The sequence below is a fragment of the Netta rufina genome (genome assembly GCF_964035555.1).
Source record: "Netta rufina genome assembly, chromosome: 4".
NCBI lineage: Eukaryota > Metazoa > Chordata > Aves > Anseriformes > Anatidae > Netta > Netta rufina.
Window position 1 is genome coordinate 18,234,378 of NC_140127.1, and position 14,084 is coordinate 18,248,461.

At 38.5% G+C, this 14,084-nt stretch overlaps 1 protein-coding gene across 4 annotated transcripts in view; it reads left to right on the forward strand.

The window, feature by feature from the left end:
* SLC7A2 (solute carrier family 7 member 2) overlaps positions 1-14,084 on the forward strand; it is a 51,331-nt gene that overhangs the window by 17,203 nt on the left and 20,044 nt on the right. For 3 of the 4 annotated variants that reach the window (XM_084286485.1, XM_084286486.1, XM_084286483.1), the window contains exon 2: positions 13,411-13,801. In XM_084286485.1, the coding sequence (XP_084142611.1) occupies positions 13,426-13,801 (376 nt within the window). In that variant the 5' untranslated portion in view covers positions 13,411-13,425. Of the gene's footprint in view, positions 1-8,006; positions 8,144-13,410; positions 13,802-14,084 lie in introns of those variants that run through there. The other variant, XM_084286484.1, reaches the window with a different exon arrangement.

The window sequence follows — 14,084 nt, forward strand, 5'->3', positions numbered from 1 at the left end:
GCTGTGGGAGACAGCTACCATTGCTGTGAGGCACGTTCATGGTGTTAGGCATGCCATTTTCAGGGAATGGAATCAATATATTTCTCTGATTTATTTTTTAAAGTTCTTACCAATCCAGAGATGGATCCTACTTTAAATACTTTGTTTCAGAGCAGTATTTGATTGCAAAGGAGATTTGTCAAAGCCTTTGTATAAGAATCTCTTGATTTTTTACTGCCTGAGACTTAAGGTAAATGAAATACAGAAAATAAGCAGTGTGTGAATCTCATTTTTAGATTTCTGTAAGCAAGAGAAAGCAAACTTGGCTTTTAGCACCTGCTATAATTGGCAGATTATTAATATGTACTTCATTTCAGGTGTTCCATGCTAAGAAAGTGGTGGCGCCTTCATTTAGTGACCTAGTGGCATCAGATACATACTTCAAATAATGTTTTATTGAAAGACTATTACTCATTCTTATATCAGTTCTTATTTATTCATTTATTTATTTTTTTCAACAGGAAAGCTAACAAGGAGGTTGATAAAAAAGTGTCTGGGAAATAATTTCTGCAATGGTTGATTTAATGCAATGGTTGATTTAATCTCTGAAAATAGTTGAACCGAAAGTAAGCGGTCATAGTTGCTATGCATTTTAGGCTTTCAGAGAAGGGGTTGTTACTCTAAAAATGCTTCAAAATTGGTTGCAAGTGGCTAAATCTGGTACTGAGGGCATTTTGTAATCCCTTTAAAATGACATCTTTTCTGTATCCCATAAAAAGGCATATAGAAGCAAGTGAGATAGGAATTTATTTCCTTTCATGACGCTTTTGGAAGCAAAGCCATTTCCAGTATAATCTATGAATTCCATTAGTTTTAAATGAGATAGATTCACCCTTTCTCTCTCCCTCATTCTCTTGTCTCCCTTCTTTGGCCCCCACAGGAAAAAAAAAAAAAATATATATATATATATATATATATATATATATATATAATTGAATTATTTTAAATAATTTTCAATAAAACTGAAATTTCAGTAAAATTTGAGATGGGAAGGAAGGAGGGAAATGAAGCATGAATCAGTAGTTCTTCACTTAATTTCCATTGTTACACCACACAGTGATGCTTCTTTTTGTGCTGTTGAGCTCTTTCCATTGAGGTTGCCCTGTGGAGTGCACAGGAGCACACAGCCCAAACCTTTCTAAAAAGTAAGTAGTCTTTATACCAATTTCAGCAGCCACCTCAGGAGTTTAAGCACATGGAAAGGCTCTCACGATTTCTACTTTAAAATTAGTGGCAAAGCCCCTTCTAGCAAATCACCAGCTTTTGTTCAAATCAGTACAGTTTTCAGCAGGGAAAGGTTGGGGATTTAATTTTATCCTTAAGTCATTACTCATATCTTTGTATTAGACCAGAAAACAAAATCAAGGATTGTATTTGCATGTACAGCTCTACTGGTTTGGCAAGGCTTTATTTTATTTATTTATTTATTTATTTATTTTATTTTTGGCTGGTTTTGAAGAGGACAAAATAGATGGAATTGATCTGATTTAGGCTTTTGCTAATGTCTTGCACAAGAGGATGTAATGGAAACTTAGTAACTATGGGGTAAGAGGTAAAGCCCTGTTACTGATTAAAAACAGTAAATAAAAACAGAAAGCTGCATATCATTTTTTTCAGGCATTTTCCATCATGGAAAATTATTGTTAATGGCATACCTCTGGAATGAAGTGGAAATGGAGCTAATAGAAATTTTCCAAACTTTTTTTTTTTAATAAGAAAACCAAATGTTCTTTCAAGGTGGTAATAGTGGAGCTTTCCCACTTTGATACAGGAAAAGCTGATACTTTCAGCCTTTCTAATTGAAAGGGCTTAAAATAAAACCTAAATATTCCCCCAACAACCAAAAATCCAAATAAACTGAGAAAAAGATTATGTATTACAGTTGTTTATATATAAATATACATATATATATATACACATACATATGATGATATATTACAGAAGAATATTGAGCTGGTTAATTCAGATAATAAATTGATAATTAGAAAAAGACAACCTTAAAAAAACTGTGAAGGAAATGTATTTAAAACAATTAAAGAAAGTACTCATTTTGTAAGTAATGATGTAACACTTAATAATAAATAATACATGATAATAAAATGATATAATATTTAATTTGTAAATAATGACATAACTCTTCATAATAAATAACTCAGAGCCCCACTGTTTAGGTAAAAGCTTTTAAAAAAAACAAATAAACTTTTTTTTTAGTAATTTTTTTTTAAGTTTTGAGATATAAGTGCAATTTAGAATAGCCTTTGCATTTACATAGGTCAGGATAATTGTTATAAAATGTGCTTATTACCTACTTAAATTGCCATAAGAAGCAAGTATGCATGCACATTAGTATGTTTCCACGTATTTGGCATCTGTCAAACATCTGTCTTGGACTGGTGTCATAAATGGATTTTTTTTTTTAAGTTTCTTTGCTTCGGTTGGAGATGACATGAGTTCCATCAGCCTTGTGGAAAAGCAGCCTACGATGTTATTCAATAGCTAACATCTTAAAAAAAAAAAAAAAAAAAAAAAAAAGTAGAATGCCTTAATTTTTTTTTTTTTTTTTTGGTAGATCTTTCTTGCATGTGTGCTAGAGAAACATTCTCTGTAGGGTCTTAGAGAAGTCACTAGAGGCTTGTTAGCAGAGGTTTAATCTACTACACGTAGGATATGCCCCTAGCAGGAGCTCAAGAGCAATATTGTGGTAAGTGGGAGGCAAGACAGGCAAGGGCTGGATGTTTCAGGTTGGGACCTGGGTGTGTTTGGTTGAGGCTGAAAGAAGCCCTGCTTTCTTCCATGTTGAAGAAACTCACACAAGTTTGTGTGTCGTAGGCCGTGTGGGGCCTTGTTCAGGCCCTTTCCCAAGGCACCGTGTGAAGCCACCTCTGGTGCTCCTTTTCCAGCCCCCAAGGAGATGTCAGACGTGTTGATTTCAGCTCTGGCAAAGCACGGCTTTACTTTCACTTACGGATTGAGTGTTAGTTGCAGCGTTGGTTTTCTTGCTCTTCTTTGTATATGTTACAAGCTTTTCTATCTAAGTTCCCTATTTGTATTTGCGCTCAACTCAAGGTGTGGATTCAGGCCAGAAAGCGTGTGTGGATTTATTTTATTTATTTCTTTTTCAGAGAGCATGGCTTTAAATAGATACATTCCTTCTTCAAGGCTTCTCCAAAACTGATTTTAGACTTGGGGACTGCTCTATGAGTCAGCACTGCAAACAGTTCTTGTAGCCCCTTTGGGAATATTGGGAGATCAGCAGATGATAGCTGGTAGTAGCTTGGGACGTGCTTAATATTAGGTTAAATGACTCATTCCTGGGTCAAAATAGCTAGTAGGAATTTGTGCCTAATGTAGCCCTCTGTGTTGTTACACATGAAGTGCAGTTTAGCAGATCTATTCTTCCTGCCTGTATTAGTCTAATAATATATTCAACAGGATGTGTTACATTTCTCGTATGGAAGGTCAAGATTTGAGGTATTTTGCTTTCTAAGTACAAAGTGAAAGAGAATTATTAAACAAAAAGTTGAGAGAGTTGGCAAGGGATAACTTATTTTAATCTGTACCACATTCTGCAGGAAGTAATTTCAGGAGGCTGCTTAAACTATGAGAAGCAACCTGAAGTAAATGTATTGTAATAAATAGGAAGCCCTTTAAAGACTGTGGAATTGTAATTTAGTTTCTTCAGAAACAATGCTATCACAACGTTATAGGGTTAGTCTAATTTATCATTGAGTTTTGTAAAGATTCTTTTTCCCCTCACATATTTATGATTGTTTTATGTAGATTAGCACATAGATTGAATTATTTATTTTTTTTTTTGGGGGGGGGGGAAGCTGGGCTTTTATTTTCATATGTAAATACAGATTCATTTTTCTTAATGCTATGAAGAATATTCAGATGTGGGAGCTATGCATATCCTCACAGATAGTTAATTGGACTATTTTTTTCTAAATTTTGTGTTCTGTTGAATCTGGTTTGTTCTTATGGGAATATTTGGCTCCAGTGAATGGATTTTTCCAGTTTTATAGTCAGAAAATTCCTTGCCAGACCTATTTGCCCTCATCAACAGATCTCTTTCATATGCAGAAATGAGCCCTCTTAATGATACATGGTCTTACATGCAATAAAAAATCAAAAACCTGTGTGCTGAAAGAATACATAACTAGTTCTCTTATACTCTAGACAGTACTTTAGCTTGCAGTTTGTTCCTCTGCTTTTAGAACTTCATTAGTTTTGACTCATTGCAGTTAAAGCAGCTGTCTCTGCTGTGTCTTGGAGTGAAGCCATTTTTTCTCCCAAGTTCAAGTTAACATGGATATCAGCTCTCAGAGCCACTACTAGCATTGCAGAAGTTTCTGGGACATTGATCTAGCATGTTTAAAATTTGTATGAATTAATACTCCAGATACTTCAGTGAATTTCAAAATAATAAATCTTTTAATATTTTACGTTTTAAAATATTTTTGCTCTCAAGGATCTTAAGGCATCCAATGGAAACAAGTGTCTGTGTAGATACCTGACTGAGAGACTTGAATGCCTACATATGGGATCATTCTAGCAGATTACATCAAGACACTCATTACTTTATTTATCTCAACACAGAAAAGATTCCTGCTGGCACTGCATGAATCCTTTTACAAATGCTAATACATCTTTCCAAATCCTGTTGGAGTTACACAAGTTGTACAAACCATCTCGTGTTTTCCTTTTTTTCTTTTGGATGTTAAGTTACCTTTGTTACAGTTGGCTGCAAAGTCCTGACTTCCAAGGCGAAGCAGCAGGCTCTATTTTAGATTTCTGTTCGAGGAATTGTAATGGTTCACTTAGATCCCGGTCCCGCCAGCACTTTTGTTCATGTTTAACTTCCACACAATATGGGTAGCCATATGGACAAGCACGTGGATACGCTTTTGCAGAGCTAACGCCTCTGGTTATGTAAAACGGCATGCCTTTTTGGCTTGGAGCTGTGAGACAAGTCAGAGACAACAGCAGAGCAGCTTTTAATCAGACCGTTTGTCATTTGGGCTCCAACAGTATTTTGGTTTAGTCTGTGCAAGAGTTTCTTTTTGCAAATGAATGTAATTTTTTTTTTTTCAGTTCCCTGGGCATAAAGTTCTGAATAAATCTCTGTCGATATCTTTGTACTCTTTTGACAAGAGAAGAGAAAGCCTTAAAGGAACCTTCTGTAGCAAAATAAAACACATAAAATAGTTCTCTCTTACAGGTCGTCCTTTCTAATGTGGTCAGCTGTTTCATAGCAAGAAGAGAATTTCTGATCAAATTCTTTATGGCAAGAATGAGCTGCAAAAATCCCTGGAGTCAGAGAACTGTTGGATTAATCTAGTGCCTTGTCCAAGTACGATGTAGTTGCTAAGGAGCTGAAAATGCCAAAACCAAAGCTCTCTAAAGCCAAAACTGAAGCTATAAAGTAATGTTGGTCAGGACACTGTTGGATTTGTAACTAGAAACAAACTGGGAGCCAAACTGGAAGAGTTTTTGTTTGGGGTTGCTCCCTGCATAAGACACGTACATGTATAGACTGTTCAGAATACTATAGGAAGTTAGGGAATTATTAGAGAATTCTGTACTTGTAGTATCCTTAGGGTTCGTCTACACTGGCAGGTAAATTAGCTTCTGGTTTGCTCCAAAGCCTGTGGTCTTCCCATGCAGAAGCTGTGTGGGTATACTGCAGCTTGTCTGGGGACAGTTGACATCCCTAAAATACTTCTTGTGGAAAAGTGTGAGCAATGTTGTGTCATGCTGTGGTTGTGAACTGTTGGTGGAGTAAGGGTTAGTCCTTTCTGTAGTTACTATCTACTTCCTTCTGTTTCCTAATTCAAAGTCCTTATTTTGAATCAAATCCTGACCCCAACGATATAACTTGCAGTTTTGCTGTTGGCCTCAGTCTGACCAGGTTTGTGTATTTAATACCAAGAACTGTTTGTCTTGCTCTGTGAATATGACAACATGCCCTTGACAGGTCTATGCTAATTCTGTGCAGTGCAAGAGGTTTTGAAATGTGTGTATCTACAAATTCAAACAGTGCATAAAATGTCCATAAGAGATTTTATAGGTGTTTCCTAGATGCTATAGCAAGAACTATGATTATAGGAAATTAATAAGTCTATTAGAATGCAAATTTGAAATTAAACTTCAGCTTTAATTTCCATTTCAGCTTCAGCTTTAATTTTCATTTTTGAAATTAAACTTCAACTTCCTTCAGCTTGTTCCACCTTCTTGGAAATAAAGAATTCCAGTTCCCCTGCTTAAATTTGGGCCCGTTCTCCTCTCACTACCACATCTATGGCCACATTTAGGAAGTAGTGGGCAGTAGTTTTCTCTCTCTCTCTCTCTCTCTCCCTTTTTTTTTTTTTTTTTTTTGTCTTTTATTAATAAAGCCACTTGGGAACTATTTACATGTGGTGATATGCCAGAGAGTGGTTCCAGCCCTAGGTGTGGCAGAAATTCATTGCCCAGTGCAGTGCATCAGCACTAGCCCAGCAGGAGCCTACTGGAAAGCCAGTATTTATTTATTTATTTATTTATTTTAAGGAGGAATGTTTTCCCATTATTTATAAATTAATTTATGCGTTAACAACAGTTTCTAATGGATCTACGTAGTTGGAAATGATTCAGCACTAGCCTTGAGGTTGTTAACTATAATCCACACAAATAATTACCAAGTTATTAGTGGACTTCCTAGAGGCTGAAACATTGGGAAATAAATGCCTAGATACTGTAATGGGTGAGAATGATGCTGTTTAATAGGTGTTTCTTTCTATTTTCACCCAAGAAAACTGATTAGTGGCTTAAACCTCAATCATAACTTGTTTTTGTGTTCTGACTGGATGTTTCCAAGGCTAAAATTTAAAGAGGGAGATAAGAGAATGGGGTTGATAATGAGCTGCTGGCAATTAGGTCTGACATCTACAGTGGAGATGGTACCATGCAACTGCTGGAAAGCAGAGTTATGAGAACAAGGAGATTCCCTTAACTTCAGAAGCGGGCAAGGCATAACTAGGCAGGAGACACCGTTTGTATTTAGCAGGGATTTGCTCTGCATGAGGGGAAGCAGGAGCATTGACATCACTGGGGCTTTCCTCCCTATGCCTTTTAGCATCTTTTTAATGTTCTCTGAACAAAAAGATACTGAAAGACAAGCGTTTTAAGAGAAACAATATACTGTGAATAATGTTGACTGGAAATTCTACTGCTTGTTTGGGGCGGGGTTGTCTGCCACTGAAAGTAATAAAAATACAGCTGTATATTATCCATTGGAGTTTAGTTTATTCTGGAAGCTAATTTTTAAGAAACTGGGGATTATTTATTGATCGTGTCACAGGAATATTTGGACTATTCTAATTCCAGTCTTCAGCATTAGACTGAATTAATTTTTTTACATTTCAAGCCATATAAAGTAGAAGAAGCTATACGGTGTGTCTACCCCAGTTCAGCAGAATGGTCTCTAACCACACTGTAAATAGAGGCTCCTCTCTCTTGTTTCTTACCACAGCAGTACTTTTCAAATTAGTTATATTTTAAAATGTACTCAGCAAAAGCAGTTTTCATGCTATGCTCTAGGATTCAGGTTTCAAAGTGTTGCAAAGTGATGCTCAAAGGGCTCAGCACACTTCAAAGTCAAATTGTTTTTTACAAGGGCAGCAAATGTGAAAGCTGGGAAGACTTAGATTTCATGTCCAAGTTTTACACTCCCACTTTTCTTGTCATCCAGGATGCTTAAAAAGAGTCCCCTGGGGATGAATGAGGGGTACCTTCTCACTGTGTATGTAAGCAGACAGGGGTGTTCCAGTGTAGAAAGTGGCATCCTGATGAGATGTTATGATGTGAAGAGGGTGGGTATGATTTATCTGAGCAGCAGCAAGACTTTCTCCCTCCCCGCCTTCGCTGGGTAAATCGTTTGCCAGCTCCCAGCTCTCCAATCACCTGGGGCTGTGGAGCCTCCACCCCCTCTGCCGCAGCAGCTTGCTTTTAAGAGAATATTTCAACAAACTCAGGTTCAATTATTACTCTGACATTCAGGACTACAGAAGTTCAGGACTGGACAAGAGAAGCAGAAGTTTGCCTAGCAGAAGTTGCTCTGAATCAGGTTGGTAATGCTAAAAGAAGCAATCTGAAAACAATGCAGGTTTTCATATGAAATTCTGCTTTTAACATGTGCTTTTTGAATAGTGAGACCTGTGTTACACAGTATTAAATTTAGTGTGCTTTAAATTGTTATGTCTCTAAGTGCAAATTAATGTCTTAATACAGAAGATGTGATTTATGTTTTCTTTCTCAGTCTGAATGGAAGGTATTTCTGCTTTTATGTAGTAAATTTTTCCTTTTCCATTTATGCATATTCTGTTACAGGTGCTGCTTTCTAGTTTTAGGGCCTTATGTATTATTTGGGTGCTCTACTTTAAATATTCCAAGACAGTGGAATGGAAAGTCCTTTTTTGAAAGGACTTTTTTGAAAGTCCTGGGCACAACATCAACTTTTAGGACACCAAAAAGTTGCAGTTGCAGTAGAATCATGTATTGCGTGGGCATTTGTGTACACACGTACAAATCATAGACTATAGTTATGCTTAACCTCTGTATTATTGCACTAGATACTGAAACTTTGAATAAGGTCTTGCAATAGCATATCTTGAATAATAAATCCTGCAAACAAGATTTTTACCAAAATTATACAGAGTTAAAACAACCGGTAAAACTTTTCACAGGTTTTTACAGGAAACTGAGGCTGAAGAAAAACTCTGAATTAATTTGTATAGATTTATATTTCTGCATTTTGAGTATGTTACAAATTTGTTGGCGGTATTTTCTCCATAATTTATATGCTATTTAAAGTGTAAAACTACTGCACCTAAGGAAGTATATTGCAACATATAATATGAAGTCAACAAACTAGATTAGAAGTAAATTAAATTACTTTTGCTTAAGAAATCTTTAAATATACATCTTGATAACAGTATAACAACATTCAGAGGTATTATGTGGCTATATAATACTTGCTTTTCGGACGAGAATTTTAATCATTTTTATTAGAACTTTTAATGGAAAATTTAGTACAAAATATTGACTTGCAACAGAGGTTATTTAATCAAAAGTTGTTGGTTTTTTTTTTTTTTTTCCATGTACAGCTTGGGTTTGATAAGCACTGACTTAAATCACTCATTTAGCATAATTAAAATGTCATTTTGAAATGAACATGTGGTACAATGCACAATGACTTTATGATATAACAGTAACTTTCCTGATGTATCAATATCCACCTATTGTTTGTGTTTTTGGGTTAGAAGGCTGTTAGCTTTTTTCACATAGAAAATACTTTGTGAGAATGGTGGCTTTTACAGACTATGAAGTAGTCAGTACAATTTTAAAGATGAGTAGAAACGTTCCATGTGGAGACTTTGCCCCTTGCTTTCTGTTTGTAGACCAAATTTTTTTCATACCAAACCTTTGCTGCTAGAAGAGGGCTAGCAATAGATGGCCTTTAAATGGCTGATCATCCATCTGAATGGGAGACCTGCTATGAGTTATAGGGCTGAACTCATCTGCTTGAGCTAGCATTCAGATGAACATAGATCAAGCAGTAAAATAGCTGGTTTACAACCAGGAATTTTCCTGGCCAGTAAAGATTGAAGTTAAGAAGAAGGGTCTGTCATCAGCAGTCTGTCAGAACAAACAAGATGATAAGGGGCAGAAGGAATGGGAGAAGGATCCATGCTTAATCAAGTACTCCAACATATAGTATATATGTACATGAGACGTGAGGGGCTTATGTTTTTTTCCCCTCTGTTTTAAGATAGGTCTGTCCAATTTCTTTCCTGTTCAAACTAGGTGCTCCAGTCCCGCCTGTCCCTTTGTTGCATGCTGTTGAAGAGGTACAGCTAAGCTGTGACATGCTCATATGCACATTTCTTTCTAGGAATGTTTTCAAGGAAGGGAGAGGCTTGAACGCGGACTGAGCATTGGTCCTCAAGTCCCGGGCAGTTGAACTGGGGCCTCCCCTTTTCAGAGGACCGCTGGAGATGTTTTCTGTGTTACAGAATAATCCCTAGCTAAAGAAAAGCTTAATCCAGGGGAGATGTCAGGAGTGCGGTGACCCAGTGCAGGCAGAGCCAGGGAGCTGCCAACTGAGTTGTTTGCGGCAAAAGGATCTTGTCAAGGTCGATGACAAATGGACTTATAGGTGTTTGCTTGTGACAGATGTCTCTGTAAAGTAGACTTCACCAATGTGGCGCCTAGCACAGGTTTGAACACGTGAGAGAAGCAGCAGCTTGGGCCCGCTCCTTGCCTCGCTCAGGGATAACTACCCGCTGATGGTCAGCGTCAAGCTCAAGCTGTCAAGCGTGCCTTGCCAGGAGGCCTTGGAGAAGGGCCTGGGCTGGTCAGCTGTGCACAGCCAACCCTCAGGGGCCTTGGCCAGAGATGCTGCCAGCAGAAGCAGCGAGGAAGCAGAGGCCCCAGCGGTCAGCCTGCTGGGAAGAGGCAGGTTTCCACTGCAGCAGGAGTGAGGCCCTTTTTCAGTGCCGTGGCAGCAGTCTGCGTGAGCTTGTCCAGGACAATGCTGCCACCAAAAGGCACTCCCAGCTTCTGCTGGAGCCTTCCTGCTTCTGTGGCTAGTGGATGAGCAGGCGACGTGCTTAGCCAAGTGTGACAGTGAGGTGTGCTTGTGTGGCAGCACATGTCCCTGCGGACCTGTGCCTGGGTCATTCCTCTGGATTACCTTCTTCTGCATTGCAGTACCTTGCAGGTGGCACCTTGGAAGAAGGTTAAGTTTGCCAGTGGTTTCTGAAGACACTTTGTCACCTCCTGTGCCATTTAGGCCCTTGTGGAGACCAAATAAGCCCATCAGTTCTTCCTGTCAAGTATGGGTGATGGGTGCTGGATTCTTCAGATGTCTGTGCCAAATCTGAATGGGGCAGCACACTGTACTTGGTACATTGCAACAGGAGTTGTGGAACAGCACTCAGACATTGTTTGTTGTATATTCGCACATAATTAGTAAACACAGTAAGATATTCCGGATTGCAGTGGTCATCGTAGAAGGATATGTGTTCTTCAAGTCCATGTTAGGATGGATATACCTAAAATTATATGTTTCTCCAGTATGAGGGATTTTTTTCCTCTACAGACACAAGGTTTGTATCTTGTACCTTGTCTTTGCTTGTGCTCCAATTTTTAAAGACTAAAGAGAGGGTGAGTTTGAGTCAGAAGCAGTGTTTCATCTTACTGGCTTGTGGTGGGCAAGAGCCAGCCTCCTGTTCTCTCCACTGGAGTAGGAGAAAGTAGAAGCAGAAGAAATACATATTTTGTCACACGGATTGCCTCTCAGCAGAGAAAACTGTGACAGCACCCAGCTGGCCACTGTGATAAATGACTTTACAGTCTTCAGGACTGGTAACAAATTGCAAAGGAGCAGAGTAATCTGAGATGCCATTTGAATAACAAAAGTCTTGGAAACTGATTAGTGTTCAGAGAAGAAAGTCTGACAGAACACTTTTTCCTGTTAATGAAACACCAAATGATCTATTATTTGAGGAGAGAAAAAAAAAAAAAGAGTAATGAATCACTCCTTAAAAACAAAACCACCCTTATTTCTGCAACATTGAAATTGCTAAAGGGAAAGGCATGGAGTCACAACAGTGTTGCTGCCTATCACCATGGGCTGCAGTCTTATGAGTATATCGATATTGCATTTTAAGTGATTGCGACTGATTCAGAAGTGTCATTATAGGAAAACGTAACGGTCTTGGGAATACTCGTCAAAGTACAAGCCAGGACAGAGAAACCTGCCTTTGAGGGAATGGGATGTTTTTACTAGAGTGGCGGAGCTACACTAGGGGATTTTGCCTGAATAGTTCAATATCGATTCCCCTCAGAAGAGCTTCTGGATATCTTCTGTCTGCCAACATTCACATCATATTGGTTCCCAAACTGGTGTGTGAAATTGCCTCAGTGGCTGAGGTCTGGACACCGTAGGCAGATATTTATATCTGGGAGTCCGAAGGGCTGAACTGCCTAATTGCAACACAGCCTTGGAAACTTGCCTGTCTTGCCTTCTTGCTCTGTCCTGGGACAGCCCTCACCTTTCTAATGGACACTAAACATCACTGCCTGGAGCTGTTCAATTCCATGCACTTTCCTTTATCAACTTTCCTTTCCCTGAAAGGTGAATGGAAACTTTAATGAACCCTCTTTAAAGATGAAAGTGACAAGTCAGTGTGCTTGGGGAGCTACAGGAAGAGGAGGAACATGTTTCTGCTCGGATCTCTCTCTCTTTAATACCCAAGGGGATATTTTTCAGGCAATCTTGCGTTCAGGATGGCAGTCCTCTTGCTTCCAAGTCTTTGTTCCAGGATCAAATACTGCCATAGTGAGACATCCCTCTTGAAAGTCACTGTAAGCAGATTGAACTTTTGTGGGTAGAAAAGCCCTTTAATGATTCAGGAGACTGATATGTATGGGGAGGGATATACCAGCAGAATATCTTTGTCTAAATGAAAATCACTTCCTATGAGGAATGATTTCCTATTTCCTTGTCATTTTCCCATATGACAAGCCAGATAAATGCTCCTCACCTACTGGCCTATAGGACCTAGCTGGTCACAAAATCTGACCTCATGGGCAAGAACTTATTGCACCCCACACTGCGACAAGCACTCAGGGTACTGAAGAAGCTGCGGTTGGCATGGGATGAGCAGTTATCCTACTGGTTCTTGTTAGAAGCTTACCAGGGAGAGTTTATACGTTTCTTTTAAAGATAATTATTTCTGGGAAACATTGTTTGTGTGGGAAGGAGTAGAAACACTGTTTTAATCTACTTTCAAGCAGTTTTTTACTGAAGTGAATTCTAAAGGCAAAAGCCATATCATTTGAATCCAAAAAGATATTGCACTGGCTCTGTCAGAATGCTGCATTTTAAAGCTTTTGGTGTTTATAGCCTTGATGTTGGAGTTTTACATCTCAAAAATCCATATTTATTGGTGATGATCTTAAAAACCTTAATGATTCATGAAATGACAGATGTCTGTTTTGGTACCGTTTTATAAATGGTTAAGAAGAAGCCAACAACGGATAAATAGAAGCAATTCCTTTTTTTTTTTTTTTTTTTTTTAACAGCAGTGTAGTAAACCTAAAGATGATGAGTATCTTTCCCTAGAGGAATAAGTGCTAAATATAACTGAATCCCTCATGTGTTTTGCGGGGAAAAAGAACATGATGGCCTTTTTAATGCCATAGAAAGGAGTAAATATATTAATAAGTAGGTGTGATTGAAGTTCTTCATGCAAATACCTTTCTTTGGCTGTTTTTCACTGTTTCTGGGGTACTTGTTATGCACTGCAATGATGTATGTTATTTCAGAGCTCTCCATCCACCATGTTGCCCTGTGGACCAGCTTTGACCTTTGTTCGGTGCCTGGTACGGAAGAAGAATGTTGGCGGTGAAAGCCCTGAGGACTCCAAGTTGTGCCGATGCTTGTCGACGGTGGACCTTATAGCACTGGGAGTAGGAAGTACCCTGGGTGCTGGTGTTTATGTCCTTGCTGGAGAAGTAGCCAAATCTGATTCTGGACCTAGCATTGTTGTTTCCTTCCTCATTGCTGCCCTGGCGTCTGTGATGGCAGGTCTTTGTTACGCCGAGTTTGGTGCTCGTGTTCCTAAGACTGGTTCTGCGTATTTGTATACTTACGTAACTGTTGGTGAGCTGTGGGCTTTTATCACCGGTTGGAATCTCATTTTATCCTATATTATAGGTAAGCCAAGAAACAAACACAGGACTTGAGAGTTTCTGAGAAAGTAGGCATAAGTTATGGATTTGGGTCTTTCTGTCTCTGTATTTAGCTACTGTTTCTTTTTATTCCTACAGGGATCAAATAACCGAGGTAATTTGATTAGGGTTTTTCCTCCTGTTCATTGCCATTGTAAATAGACAAGATGCTTTATAAACAGTCCGTCTTCAGCAGCAGGAACTAAGTAACTAATACAAAAGTTTTGCTAGACAGTAGTGATGATGCACAGGAATAATTCCATTGCTGT